The following is a 16,005-nucleotide window of genomic DNA, read 5'->3' as shown; positions in this document are numbered from 1 at the left end:
AGTGTCCCTTAATTATATGAAACGACTATGATACTATTATAAAGTCAATCAGCCTGTGGCATTTGCTGTTTCAAAGCATTATTGGTTACAGAGACAAATTGTTAGGAAAACTGGGCAGAAGGGAGATGGAGAATGAACACTTTTAGCAAGTGAACATGGGCTGCAAATGTAAGTGCAAATAATCCCGATGTTTAGCCCATGAAACAGTGCTATTATCCATTTTCTATTTTGGAGCTCCAAGCTAAGATCACTCAATGATGCCTACAACATAGTCTTCAAATTTAGTTAAAGTTTGAGGTCTTTTTTAGAACTGAGGCTGTGAGGTGTACCTATGTATTCTGAGCACATATCAGTGGCCTCCATCTACTGTATATATTCTAAGATACCATTGTTTAAAAATGTACTCTTATATACCACTAGGAAAGAAAAAACATAACTACCAATTAAACAAATGATTTCATCCTAGTATAAGGGCTGCATGAGACTTAGATTTTTCATTCATTGCTCATATCAAATGAAGTAAGTTGGCTAAATGATTTCTAAAACATCTTAACATCCAGATGCCATAAACTGGAAGGTGCATCTTTATTTCAGAAATGCTAAAATCTGGAAAAGATGTATACTTTAGACTACAGAAAATGAGAGATGGTGTTTAACACCTCTCATGTTTACTGCTGCTCCTAACAATGGTGATGATTATATTCAAAATCATGACCAAAATGATCACCCCAGTTACATTTTCCATTAGGTGTGTGGCTATTCAACTAATGTCCATCTATATAACTTGACTGTAAGCTCCATGAGAACGGTAAGTATATCTGCTTTTCTTATCATTTTCCTCAGCTTGTAGCTGACTTAAAGTTCTGTAAATGTTTGAGAAGTGTTTGTTCATGTCCTTTGCCCACTTTTTGATAGGGTTGTTTGTTTTTTTCTTTTAAATTTGTTTGAGTTCATTGTAGATTCTGGATATTACCCCTTTGTCAGATGAGTAGGTTGCAAACATTTTCTCCCATTTTGTAGGTTGCCTGTTCACTCTGATGGTAGTTTCTTTTGCTGTGCAGAAGCTCTTTAGTTTAATTAGATCCCATTTGTCAATTTTGGCTTTGTTGCCATTGCTTTTGGTGTTTTAGACATGAAGTCCTTGCCCATGCCTATGTCCTCAATGGTAATGCCTAGGTTTTCTTCTAGGATTTTTATGGTTTTAGGTCTAACGTTTAAGTCTTTAATCCATCTTGAATTAATTTTTGTATAAGGTGTAAGGAAGGGATCCAGTTTCAGCTTTCTACATATGGCTAGCCAGTTTTCCCAGCACCATTTATTAAATAGGGAATCCTTTCCCCATTGCTTGTTTTTCTCAGGTTTGTCAAAGATCAGATAGTTGTAGATATGCGGCGTTATTTCTGAGGGCTCTGTTCTGTTCCATTGATCTATATCTCTGTTCTGGTACCAGTACCATGCTGTTTTGGTTACTGTAGCCTTGTATTATAGTTTGAAGTCACACTTCTCAAAAGAAGACATTTATGCAGCCAAAAAACACATGAAAAAATGCTCATCATCACTGGCCATCAGAGAAATGCAAATCAAAACCACAATGAGATACCATCTCACACCAGTTAGAATGGCAATCATTAAAAAGTCAGGAAACAACAGGTGCTGGAGAGGATGTGGAGAAATAGGAACACTTTTACGCTGTTGGTAGGACTGTAAACTAGTTCAACTATTGTTGAAGTCAGTGTGGTGATTCCTCAGGGATCTAGAACAAGAAATACCATTTGACCCAGCCATCCCATTACTGGGTATATACCCAAAGGACTATAAATCATGCTGCTATAAAGACACATGCACACGTATGTTTATTGCGGCACTATTCACAATAGCAAAGACTTGGAACCAACCCAAATGTCCAACAGTGATAGACTGGATTAAGAAAATGTGGCACATATACACCATGGAATACTATGCAGCCATAAAAAATGATAAGTTCATGTCCTTTGTAGGGACATGGATGAAATTGGAAATCATAGTTCTCAGTAAACTATCGCAAGGACAAAAAACCAAACACCGCATATTCTCACTCATAGGTGGGAATTGAACAATGAGAACACATGGACACAGGAAGGGGAACATCACAATCTGGGGACTGTTGTGGGGTGGGGGGAGGGGGGAGGGATAGCTTTAGGAGATATACCTAATGCTAAATGACAAGTTAATGGGTGCAACACACCAGCATGGCACATGTATACATATGTAACTAACCTGCACATTGTGCACATGTACCCTAAAACTTAAAGTATAATAATAATAAAAAAAAAGTTCTGTAGATGTTAATTGCCTATTGATGGAAGTGATAAGGGAATGATAATGATGAGAGGTGGAAGAAATGCCAGCCACATATATAAGAGCAGCCTGGGTAATTTTTAAATGAGACTTTAGTAGGTAGATCTTTTCCTTCAGTCAATTTGTGACATGTATTCTCTAGAATGCCAAGGTTATATCCAATAAAGCCACTGATAAACTGTAATGGTAAAAAAATTTTAAGTAAATTTGAGATAGAAAAATCATAAACCAGATAAATGTATTAAATACTGTAAAGCTCTAGGTTAAATTTATATCAATGACTTATCAAGGTAAATCTTCTTTAAAATTTGCCCTCACTGGGGATGAGAGCATAAATGAAAAGTAAATAGAAACACAATATTTAAGTGTGATAGCATCTAAAATAGATTTGAGAGTTTGAGTCATATCCATGAATATAACTGTATAAGTGTATCAGATTTTGCTTTAAAACAACAATGGTAATTTATTTTATATGAAACAACACTTTTACAGTGTGTTAAAAGTAAAGTTTATCACTCGTTTTGGAAAACACCAATCAATGGGATCTGATTCAGTATCTATTAAAAGGTACGCTCCATGAGATTAGAGACTTGGTCTCATTGGTGGCCATATCCCCAGCACTTACAACTATATTTAACAAATAGTAAGTGCTCAATATATATCTGTTGAGTAAGTGAATTAATAAGTTTTAATTATGCTGAAACTCCTTCTGCCATCCACATAGTGGTTAAAAAATTGTAATGGAGGAATCCTGGTGCCTATGATCTGGTGTAAGGAAGATTTAAGAAGCCTGAATTTGAATCTTGGTTCTTCCGTTAGTTCATTCTCAGGCTAATCACATGACATCCTTGGGCCTCAGTTTCCTCATCTGCAAAGTAGAGGTGGTTCCAGGGTAATCTTTCTTGAATCTAATTAATAGATAAACCATGTGTTAGACATTATAGGCTGAGTTATAATGCAATAGTAAATTTATTTACAAACTTTAGAACATTAACACAAGATTTTGTTTCTCATTTATGTTTCATGTCTATCGGTGATTTCTATGGGTCTGAGCTCCATATAGTCACTTAAGGACCCAGGATGATGGAGGTTCCATCATCTCATAGATAAAACTGTAACATGTACATTCCTAATTATTGCAGCAGAAATAGAAAGATTGGAAATATGTGCATTTCATAGGCTAGAAATAGTCACATATCTCAGCCTAACTAAAGGGAGAAAAAAAATAAGGACAAGTGGTGGAATCTGTTGCTGTCCTAAATTTCACCATGAGGCTGGTGAGCTCATCCCTTGGCTGCTGTAGATGTTGGTTGTAAGAGCTCATAGCTGTCCCCCTTTTTTCAGAATTGCCTCCAGCTAAATGGAAACGATTTGCCTGGCAGGTTTTCCCCATTGCCCAGGGGCAACACACAATGACTGACTGATATTGGCATACAGAAGTCAGGCCCTTTGATTCAAAGTGAGACCAACTCTATGGTGAAAGTCATGCTGAAGTTCCCCGTGGAATCAAGCTGAAGGTAGACTCCAGCTAAGACTGGATCCACGATTAGCTTTCCCCACCTACCTTTGTCAGCTTTTCTCATTCCAGTTTTTCCTGGAAGTACTCCATCAGTAAATCACTTGCACACAAATCTTCACCTCAGGCTCTGTTTCTAGGAAACTCAATCTGAAGAACCCAACCTAAAAGAGTGTGTACCATAATTTGTCCTAGGAAGCTTACTCTAAGGATGGGCTTCTGGGGATGTATTAGTCTGTTCTCACGCTGCTAATAAAGACATACCTGAGACTGGGTAATTATACAGGAAAGAGGTTTAATGGACTCACAGTTCCACATGGCTGGGGAGGCCTTGCAATCATGGCAGAATGCAAGGAAGAGCAAGTCACATCTTACATGGATGACAGCAGGCAAAGAGACAGCTTGTGCAGGGACACTCCCCCTCATGAAACCATCAGATCTCTTGAGACTTATTTACTATCAAGAGAACAGCACAGGAAAAACTCACCCCCATGATGCAATTACCTCCCACTAGTTCGTGCCACCACCCTCCCCCCCCACCCTCCACCACAACATGTGAGAATTATAAGAGCTATAATTCAAGATAAGATTTGGGTGGTGACACAGCCAAACCATATCAGGGGATAAGATCTTTGACAGCTGTATAGTAATTAACACCCCAGCCTCAATGGCAGGTGGAGAATTGCCAGACCCTGGCATCTGCAGTGATCCAATCACTAAGGCTTTCACCTGTGGTGAATTGGAGTGGAATGCAGGTACAATACCATTCACCTATAGGTGTATCTGGCTTTTGAGATATGCTGAGGAAATAGTAGCTATAAAGACTTTTGGAAACATTTCAATGCTGCTAAGTGACACTGATAGATTAAAGAGAGGAAATGGCCAGCTCAGATCTATTAATTAATTATTATATAAAATAAAATGTGAGAATTGGAGGCCTCTTTGGCAGCATTTAAAGATAATTCCATCTCTTTCAGCCAAGGGAAGACAGAGCTAAACACTAGGCACAATACTTCTCATAAAAGTGTCAGAATATCAAAGATGGCTGAATTCTCAGGCTATGCAAGTCTCCTATGCAGCATTCTGGGCTCTGATAAGGAAGAAGTTGAAACCTGAGGTAGGAATACCTGGATAGATGCACCAAAATCTTGAACCTTCAGATTTTTTGCAACCTCTAGGCTCGTAGAATGTGTGCACTAATTTTTGCTAGAAAATACAAGCTTTCATCTTGTTTGAAGACATTCCAGAGACTTTACCTGAGGTATGTGCCTAATAAGACAATGCTTGCCCTTCTCAACATCTGCTCCCACCTTTCCTAGTGACCTCAAGACCCATAAGTAGGATGAAATTTCCACATTATGTGACAAGGCAGAGATTTAAAGGTATCTAAGATCATTTACTTGAATAGTTGTACTAGGAAAGGGAAATACTAAGATCTTTAGAAATCTGTTGAATACAGCATTTTGACATTGATACCAGAAGGCCCAAGGAACTACTATGGCCCCCACTGTAGTAAGAACATATGTTACTCTGTGATATGGTTTGGCTCTGTACCCAAATTTCATGTTGAATTGTAATTTCCAATATTGGGGGAAGGACTTGGTGGGAGGTGATTGGATGATGGAGGTGGATTTCCCCCTTGCTATTCCCATGATAGTGAGTGAGTCCTCATGAGATATGGTTGTTTAAAAGTGTGTAGCACTTCCCTCTTGGTTCTCTCTCTCCTGCTCTGCTGTGGTAAGATGTGCTTGTTTCCCCTTTGCCTTCTGCCATGATTGTAATTTTTCTGAGGCCTCCCTGCCATGCTTTCCTTATAGCCTGTGGAACTGTAACGTCAATTCAACTTCTTTTCTTTATAAATTACCCTGTCTCAGGTAATTCTCTGATAATCAATAGAGCCCTTGTTCAGGTCTATTTCATAATTCTACCCAGCTGTTATTTTTCTGGTTTCTGAACATATGATCAGAATAAATATCCTTAACCATTGGCAGAATTCCCATATTGGTGCCATAACCTATAGAGTAATAGCATTTATTGTGGGCGACATAGTTTTGATGTGTGTCCCTACCTAAATCTCATGTTGAAATGTAATTCCCAGTGTTGGAGGGGGGCCTGGTGGGAAGTGGTTGGATAATGGGGGCAGATTTCTCATGAATGGTTTAGCACTATATCACTGGTGTTGTCCTCGTGATGGTGAGAGAGGTCTCATGAGATCTGGCTGTTTAAAAGTGAAGCAAAAAGGGTGGTTGGGAGGGGAAAAAGCTAATCATGGATCCAGTCTCAGTTGGTCTACCTTCACCTTCACTTTTAGCACCTCCCCCTACTTTTTTCCTGCTCTGGCCATGTGACATGCCTCGTCACTCTTTACCTTCCAACATAATTGCAAGTTTCCTGAGGCCTCCTTAGAAGCTGAGCAGATGCCAGCCTCATGCTTCCTGTACATCCTTCAGAACCTTGAGCCAATTAAAATTCATTTCTTTATAAATTACTCAGTCTCAGATATTTCTTTAAAACAATGAGAGAGTGAACTAATACAGTGGGAAAGGCCAACATGCAGGGGTGATGATCCCCATCATTTCCATCACTTACTTCACCAATGTAGTTCCTGCAAAAATTCTATAGATCAAAACATAACAAAGGACTACTGGAATTTAACCAACTGTAGCTCCAACTGCAGTTGCTATGCCAGTTGTGATATATTTACCAGACCACATTAATACAAATTCTTATTATGTAGTATATGCCCACTGATCTGAGAAAGCATTCTTTTCCATACGTACCAGAATAAAAGAAAAAAGGATCACAAACAGATTTTATTTAGATCTGGTAGTACAGAAAAAAAGCCTGAGGTTGGTTCAAAGGTGGCTTGTCTTGGTATGTGGGTACGAGCTGAAAATGAACTGCTATTATGCCACATTCCACCCAGGGATGGCGCTGAAGACAGTGATGAGTGAAAAATCTTCCACTGGAAGGAACTTAAGCAGTGCATCTTGTCATTTACTTTGAGAAGACAAAGAAGTATTTTACAGTAAGGGTAAAAATTGACTCATGAACATTATAAATAGCTTGTATGGTTGGTTAGAGACCTGAAAGGAAAAATATTAGGTTAGGGACAAGGATGTCTGAGAAAGAAGCATTGGGATGGAACTGTGAAAGTGAATGCAATACATAATGATCTTTGTGTCATAATTCATTGTTCACAAAAGGGAATTCATCATGGAAGAGAAACTAAATTATAAAGTTGACAAAATGACTTGGCCAGTAGATGGCAGCCAGCATCTGTTCTTGCCAACTCTGCTTGTGCAATGGGCTCTAGAACAGAGAAGCAATTCTAGTTGAGGTAAGAGCCATGTAAGGACCCAAACAGCATGGGTTCCCTCTCATGACAGCTGACCAACTGCTGCCACCATTGAATGTCCAATATGCTAGCAACAGATAGCAACAGTGAGAACACAGTATCATTCTTCAAAGAGACCCATAAGTCATTTGGTGGCAAGTTGATTACCCAGAACCCCTTCTTCATTGCAAGGAACAATACTTCATCCAGACTGTCAATCAACTGCCAGTCCCTGACCACACTGCCCAACTGTCACCACTCCAAGGACTCAGAGTTTCTGATCTATCATTTCACACAAATAGCATTGCCATAAAGATAAAATTTATGGCAAAAGATGTTCAGTGGCAGCATATAGCCATGGGATCTATTTATTGATCCCACCATATATTAAATCACTCAGAAGCTTATGCCTTGATAGGGTAGTGGGAAGCCTTTAGTGCTTGATTGAAGCTCCATCTCAAAGAAGTCACTTTGCAAGGAAGCAGTATATGCCTTATCCTTCAGGATGAAGTATTTACCCTAAACCAAAGACACTAAATAGTGCTATCTACAGTAAGTAGAATGCAAGAAATCCAAAGGGTGAAAGTAAGAGTGGTTCCACTCATCATTCCTCCCAGACACCCACTCAGGAAATTTTTGTTTCCTTGCTCCTGCTTTCAGGCTCTGCTTGTCCTGGTTTTCTAATAAGAGTGGATTATTCTATCAGGAGACACGGAAAATCCCAATAAAGCTCTGGCTGATTCCTGATTACTTTGGGCTCCTCAAAACAGTAGGTCATCAGACAAAAAATAGTTTCTCAACTGGCAGGGGTAATTGACCCTGCTCAGTAGGAAGAGGTAGAGCTACTGCCATCTAATGCAAGCAAGGTAGTTCACTGGACTATTTTTTGTATTTCCATGACCAATTTTACTATAATGAGCAGCTCTAGTAACCATAAACTGGTAAAGGTATGATAACCAGAGCCTCAGATGCCACAGGGGAAGCCAATTAGTCCAGTAGCGGTGCTAGCCAAGGGAGAGGGCAGTCAAGAACGGGAGGTAGAGGAGATAGGTTATGACTATCTAAGAACCAGTCAATTGCAGCAGCAAGAAATGTAGTTTATCTAAATAATCTCCTTGTAAGTTTTCCCAGAAAATTTACATTTCATAAACCTGGAAAATCTGTGCCTAGATGGAGTTAACAATTTGAGAGGCAGGTGGATCTGAGAATTGCAAGGTGGATACTACAAGAGGCCTTATTGTTGCTCTGCCCAGATTCACCATACTAAACGGGAACGCCTATCCCCAGTTCCCACGCCTTAGCAGCTGTAAGAGGCTCACAGTCATTTCCCTTCTTTTAATGGGAACCTCTAAAATCACCCCAGCCTGCAACCCCTGCTGACACTGGGAAAACTATGGTGGAATTCATGTTCCGTAGCTTCCCGTGGACCAGATTGGTTCCAGCTGGTCTCCAGCTGCGACCACATCCTTGCTTACCTCCTCCCCCTGCTCCATCATTCTCTTTTCACTCCCCCTCTCCTGAAATCACTTCCTCAATAAATCGTTTGCATAAGAATCCAGTTTTATGTCTCTGTTTGTAGGAAAACCCATGGACAACAGGGAGCAAATGAATCGTTGGTAGACAAGCCTTTTTCAGCTACAGATGCCTTTAAAAGGAAAACATTTCTTCTAGACTCTTGCTGTTGACTAAAATCACTTGTATTTTAATATTAATGAAAGATACTCCATTTAAAAGTGTTTGTAGATTCGTTATGTGATTAGCTCTAATAAAACTATAAAAGCAAAGCAAACTTATCAACTAAATTAACCAATGCCAAAATAAAATTTAAATTTACAACATTAATGTGATACATTTGTTTTATTTCTGGAGCTAGATGACTGATGTTGAATTCAAAAACAAAAAGATACAGCCCAGGGCTTGTTTCTGTATTTAGTCTGTTACTGTATTTTATCTTCAACTATACAAATTCAGAGCACACTCGGTATTGTTTAAGTGTTAAACACAAAATGTCATTAATAACTTCAAGGCTTTTTTTGGCTAGTATAGGACTATCAGCTCTCATTCTTAACTAAAACTCAGCTAGCAAAAAATTCTCTAATGGCAGTAGTAGTAAGTTTTCACTTGAAAATATTTTAAATCTTTCTCTGTTACTTGGTAATAAGCATTGTCGATTTATTGAAATATGTATTAAATGGTATCTAGCTAATATTTTACTGAACTCAGAACAGAAGTATTTTTCATCAGAGGTATCTTCCATCTCCATACTTAACTGCTAACTAATTGTTGCAAGTTAATAATGTGCAAAACCAAATTCATGGAAGGTACCTGTTTATATTGGAAATATGGGTTTAGTGTGGTATATCTGTTTTGTGTGCCTCATAAAGATTCAGTGCTCCTACTAATTTTATCAGTTTAATCTTCCATGACACATTTATTAATGGCATGCACTGTGATATCATTTAAGATTTCTTGGCTGAGCATACTATCAAAAACAGAAATGCAAATATGACCACTGAAACTAGGGATCTTTATAGAAGGCCCTCTCATAGTCCCCAGTATGCTTATATTACACTAGATGTGATCAACAAAATGAAAATAGTTTAAAATTTCTTTTGGAAAATTCATATACCCTATGATGTTATACTGAACACACTAGCCCCCTCAGTTTATATACTATATTTGGGAGGAGTTGCACTAAAAGGATTCTGAAATTATTTCTTTTGTAAAATTGTATAAATTTTGCCAGTTTCAGAGATTGCCATAGTTGTGGTGGTTTATCTCAAAAATTTTTTTAAAAATTGCTCAACAATTAGCTTCTTCCCACTGGAATACACTACCTTTGCTTAATCAGTGAATTAAAACAATTACTGGTTTTCTCTCATAGTTCAGCCCCTACTTTAAGAGGCTTATTCTCCATTGAACTTTAAGGTTTTCTTTTATTTTTTTAAGTAGTAAAATTTTATGAATGAAACCTACTCATGATTTAAAGTGATAAAATAACATTTCTTTATTTAAGAAAAAATGTCTCTTTTGAGCTAAACATCAATGACACCAATTCATGTTAACTAACAATAAAAAAATAAAGAATAAATCCTCTCCATCTAAAGTGTCTCTTTGAATGGATGACTTGGATATGAATAAAGTGGCTGTTCCAACTTGATGTTTGTGAAGGATGAATCTTAATCAAATGCCTTTAAAAAAAAAACAGCAACAATTAATTGGCTCAAAGGATAGGACAGCTGCCAACTCACAGGCAATTTCTGTATCTCTGTGTTAATTGCCTTCTCTGAAACATGAAAGCAAATTCGGATAAAGGGAACATTGTGGAAATGAATTATTTTGATGTTTTTACACAATCTCATAGTAAACTTGTGCACAGCTGCAAGCCACTGGATTTGCAATCTCTTTAAAAGCTTTTGTTCATCAAATTATCTATGCCTCAAACCTATGTGTTTTAGGCATTGGCTGTATCTAACCTCTCATTTGCGATTTCAGGGGCACAAGTATTATTGAAATTATATCAGCTTGCTTTAATCACAGGGAAGGATCACTGAGTAAATGAATAGCATAATATGTAAAATACCTAGGATAATGTCAGTTACATAACGGGCTACCTACTTAAAAACAAAAATTATATTTTCTATCTTAAAATAACTCATCCTAGGAGAGTTAAAAACAAGTGTTGCCAAACACCATTCCACAACTGGAATAGAAGACTCCTTATTATTTCTCATGGGCAAGTATGTGATTAACCTATCCACCCTTTGTCTCCAAAGCCAATGACTTAAGCCCTCACCAACTGTTGGGCATTCCAAATGTAAAACAAGGAAAGTGTAATTGCCATGCTGGGCTTTTATGAGGATAAAATAACCCTAACAAGTATATGGAAGAATTTTATAGGAAATAACATTTCATTATCATTATTCATTAATATTATTTTACTTTGGGATAGAAATTATATGATTATCTTTAAGAATAAATGGCTTTATGCACATATCCTGTTCATAACTCATTAGAACATGGAGGATTTTCTGATTGAAGGGAATTATGATATCTGCTTCAGTAATTGTGGAACTATAGCAGGAGTGTCGCTCTCTGAGACTATTTTAAGTAACATCCATTCTAAAGGCAGGGGTTATATGACTTCTCAGTGTTCCTTAGAACTTACAGTTTGGTAATCTAGAAATTTTTTTTCATTTTTTTAAATCACCGTATTTATCTACTTTCAATATATTGAACATGCAATTCATCAAGAACCTGCTTTCCATGTCTACATATGCCAATATATACTTTATCATTAATGAGTAAGGACATTTTGATGATTGCCATCATGGATAAAGAGATATTTTCCCTATAAAATACAAGTGCAATGTTAGCAAATTACAACACTGATTTATTTTCAATCAATTACATCATGTATTTTCATCATGCTTTACATTATTTGTTTACATTTCTGATGTTCTCAGGAAATCAAGTTTTTTGAGATATCAATACATACTTAATATGTATCCTCACTTGCAAAATAAAGAAGGCACTGACTTTTTCTTCTAGTATTTATGCTCTATTACTTTTAAACTTCATGGGGACCATATATTAATTTTTCTAAGTCAAATAAATACTATTTATATTCTTCAGCATCTTTCCACCAGGTTTCGTTTTTCCACCAGGCTCCATTAGAGTGCATAGTAAGAGATGTTCTCTTCTAACACAATTTTAAAGAAAGTCAGAAAAAGAAAAGCAAGACTTGCTTAGCTATGTATTTTGTAGTTAGACAAAATTTGTGTTTCAAGTTACTAAAAGCAGTAGATGGTGGCACAGATAATCTATTTTGTCTCTGTTCTTTTCACATCTTTGGCCTCTAAATATTTAGAACGTGTTTTCAAGATGTGAAAGAGGCATCTTTTTTTTGCAAGGACTATGCCTCAGGGGCCTCATCTTCAAGCTACATTTACCTGAAGAGTGTGGCACTCTTCCCGTTGCACTAAGCCTCTCAGCTCTAAAATCTATCACATACTCCAGAAGTTAGAAATATAAATTTTTATATTCCTGTCCTATCCATAAGCTTCAAGTATCTATTTTTCTTAGAAATGGTTCCATGTCAATGATGGAAGAAAACAAATTTCAAGCTAATCCATTCAACCTCTAGGCTTATAAATCTCTATTTCATATTTCAAAGTTATGTATCCTATTAATGTGTCAGGAATTGGTGGGTTCTTGGTCTCGCTGACTTAAAGAATGAAGCCGCAGACCCTCGTGGTGAGTGGTACAGTTCTTAAAGATGGCATGTCCAGAGTTTGTTCCTTCTGATGTTTGGACGTGTCTGGAGTTTATTCCTTCTGGTGGGTTTGTGGTCTCAGGCTGACTTCAGTAGTGAAGCTGCAGACCTTTGCAGTGAGTGTTACAGCTCTTAAAGGTGGCATGTCTGGAGTTGTTCATTCCTCCTCGTGGGTTCATGGTCTCGCTGGCTTCAGGAGTGAAGCTGCAGACCTTTGCAGTGAGTGTTACAGCTCATAAAGGTGGAATGGACCCAAAGAGTGAGCAGCAGCAAGAGTTATTGTGAAGAGTGAAAGAACAATGCTCCCATACCATGGAAGGGGACCCCAGCAGGTTGCTTCTGCTGGCTTGGGTGGTCTGCTTTTATTCCCTTATTTAGCCCCAGCCACATCCTGCTGATTGGTCCATTTTACAGAGAGTTGATTGGTCCATTTTACAGAGTGCTGATTGGTCTGTTTTACAGAGTGCTGATTGGTCCGTTTTGACAGAGTGCTGATTGGTGTGTTTACAAACCTTTAGCTAGACACAGAGTGCTGATTGGTGCATTTACAATTCTTTAGCTAGACAGAAAAGTTCTGCAAGTCCCCACCTGACCCAGAAGCCCAGCCAGCTTCATGTCTCAATCCCCCCTCTAAACAGGACACCCCAACTGCTGTTGGGAATTTGGCCAATGACCACTTAGCTACTTCCTGCTGGATAGGGGCAAAGAAGGGGCCCTGCAGTTGTAATGCCCTCCAGAGGGCAACTCTTTAGGCCAGTGGAAGGGCACATGGGTTGGTCCAGGGGTCCTCGGTAGAAGTTGTTAGTTGAACTCATTTGGGGTTCCATTTGTAAGACCATCTGTAGCTTGATGGCCTTGATTCTAGAGGAAATGAATTTAACAAGAAGGTTAAAGATACAAGGCCCAAAGGTGAGTAACAGCAAGATGGCTGCCATGGGACCTAGAAAGGGGAGAAGCTGTGTTGCCCAACTCCAGAGGTTGGTATAAGAGTTTGAAAGGCATTGTCTGATTTCAGAAGCCTTTTCCTGTAAATGCCAGGCAGCATCTCATACTATCCCTGACTGGTCAGTGTAAAAACAACACTCTTCCCCTAAGAAGGTGCAGAGTCCTCCTTTCTCAGCCGTGAGGAGGTCTAGGCCTAGGCGGTTTTGGATAGTCGCTGCTGCCAAAGAATCTATTTGGGATTGTAGAGTAAGGATAGATTTAGTTATTTCTTGTAATCTGTCTTAGAGGCAGATATCGGTTGAAGTTCCATGTAAGAAGAATATGCCTTGGCGGGGTAGACAGAAATTTACCCTGGCTTTTAAAGGAATAGGGTACACTGTTTTTTCTTCACTGCTTTTCTTTCTCTCTTTCTTTGACTCCTGTTTGTCTGTCTCTCTCTTTCTTTCTGACTTTCTCTCTGACTCCCCCTTTTTCTCTTCCTCTCTTTCCTTCTGACTTTCTGTCTCTCTGTCTCTTCCTCTGTCTCCTTCTCTTTGTCTCTCTGTTTCTTCCTCTCTCTCTCTTTCTCTGACTTTCTGTCTCTTTCTCTCTTTCCTTTCTGCTGGTCTTTCCCTGCCTCTGCCAGCCGTTTATGCTGCTGTTCTGCCCTCTCCTTCCCCTTTTGATGGCTTCAGCAGTGTAAGACTGCCACCTCCTTGGGTTTTTGCACTGCATGCAATAACTCCATGGTTTCCTTCTGATACTCAATGGGGGTTCCCCCCGAGGTTAGGAACTCCCTTTCTTTCCATATTGCAGCATGGGCATGTAGGATTAGATAAGCATACTTGCTATCTGTATACACATTTATTCTTCTTCCATTTCCCAGTTCTAAGGCTCAGCTAAGTGCCACTAATTCTGCTAACTGGGCACTGGTCCCTAGGGGAAGAGGCTTACTTTCTAGTATGGTTACATCACTAATTATGGCATAACCTGCCCTTTGTGTCCCATGTTCCACAAATGAATTTCCATTGGTATATAGGTTAAGGTCAGGATTAGCTAAGGGGACTTCTAAGAGATCATCTTGGGCGGCATAAGTCTGGACTATAATTTATTGGCAGTTATGCTCGATTGGTTTCCCCATCCTCTGGGAGAAAAGTGGCAGGGCCACGGGCCGCACATGTGTGTATTTGAAGCACCAGTCCCTCAAGGAGTAGCACCTGGTATCTAAGCAGGTGGTTGTCTGATAGCCATAAACTTTCTTTGGCACCTAGTAAGCCATTTACATCATGAGTAGTCCAGACAGTGAGATCCCTTCCTTGTATTATTTTGATAGCCTCTGACACTGAGACGGCCACTGCTGCAACTACCCTTAAACAGTGAGGCCAGCTTTTTCTACTACATCAATTTACTTACTTAAGTATGCCACTGGTTGTGGGATTGTCCCACAAGTCTGTGTAAGGACTCCAAGAGCTATCCCTGCTCTCTCTGTGACGTATAAAGAGAAGTTTTGTCCTGTCAGAAGGCTTAAAGCTGGAGCTTGTACTAGGGCCTGCTTTAAGGTTTTGAAGGCTGTTTCTACCTCTGGTTCCCATTCTACTAGATGAGTATTTGCCCTCTGGGTTTCCTTGATTCGAATATAGAGGTGCCTGACTCTCTTGCTGTATCTGGGGATCCATGGTCGGCAAAAGCCAGTGATTCCAAGGAACCCCTGCAACTGTTTTAATGTCTTAGGGTGAGGATAAGCCTGTATAGGCAGTATTCATTCCTTGCTGAGGGCCCTGATCCCTCTGGCTAAGATTAGGCCTAGATATTTGACCTGCTGTAGGCCAAGCTGGGCCTTCAACCTAGACACCTTGTACCCTTGATTAGCTAGAAAGTTCAAGAAATCTAGAGTAGCCTGCTGGCATGAGGCTTCCGAACCGATAGCCAAAAGTAAATCATCCACATACTGAAGGACCAGAGTGCCTGGACTTGAGAAGTGGCCTAGATCCTGGGCCAGTGCCTGACCAAACAGGTGACGGCTATCCCTAAACCCCTGGGGCAAGACCATCCACGTAAGTTGGGACATGCGGTCTGTGGGATCCTCAAAGGCAAAGAGAAACTGGGAGTCAGAGTGCAGGGGAATACAGAAGAAGGCATCCCTTAGGTCCAGAACCATGAACCATTCTACTTTCTCTGGTATTTGAGAGAGCAGGGTATAGGGTTGGGTACAACTGGATATAGAGGAATTACTGCCTCATTGATGAGTCTAAGATCTTGCACTAGTCTCCACTGACCTTTTGTTTTTTGTACTCCTAGAATTGGGGTATTGCCGGGACTGCTGCATTTCCTTACTAAGCCTTGAGCTTTTAAATGTTTAAAATATCCTGTAATCCTTTATGAGCTTTAGGCCTTAAGGGATATTGCCTTCGATAGGGAAAAGTGATGGTGTCTTTTAGCCTGATTTGGATTGAGCAGGCATTTTCTGCCCTTCCAAATTGTCCTTCCAATGCCCATACTTCAGGGTTGATTCCCTCCTCAAGTAGGGGACAATAAATGGGTAACTTTTTCCCCATATTCATGTAGATAATAGCTTCAGCTTTGGCCAATATATCCTTCCGTAATAAGGGTGTGGGA

The 16,005-nt window shown here is 39.3% G+C and overlaps 1 protein-coding gene across 3 annotated transcripts in view; it reads right to left on the bottom strand.

Annotated features, from left to right (window-relative positions):
* FBXO4 (F-box protein 4) overlaps window positions 1-16,005 on the bottom strand; it is a 362,228-nt gene that overhangs the window by 158,618 nt on the left and 187,605 nt on the right. Inside the window, exon 6 of one of the 3 annotated variants that reach the window (XM_054555524.2) lies at window positions 1,831-3,245. The exons of 1 other annotated variant lie outside the window; for it this stretch is intronic. In XM_054555524.2, coding sequence (XP_054411499.1) covers window positions 3,202-3,245 — 44 coding nt within the window. In that variant the 3' untranslated portion in view covers window positions 1,831-3,201. Of the gene's footprint in view, window positions 1-1,830; window positions 3,246-16,005 lie in introns of those variants that run through there. One more of the 3 variants, XM_054555523.2, reaches the window with a different exon arrangement.

The sequence above is a fragment of the Pongo abelii genome, chromosome 4 (assembly GCF_028885655.2).
Source record: "Pongo abelii isolate AG06213 chromosome 4, NHGRI_mPonAbe1-v2.0_pri, whole genome shotgun sequence".
NCBI lineage: Eukaryota > Metazoa > Chordata > Mammalia > Primates > Hominidae > Pongo > Pongo abelii.
The sequence above is the reverse complement of the archived record's forward strand: the minus strand, read 5'-3'. Positions and strand labels throughout refer to the sequence as shown.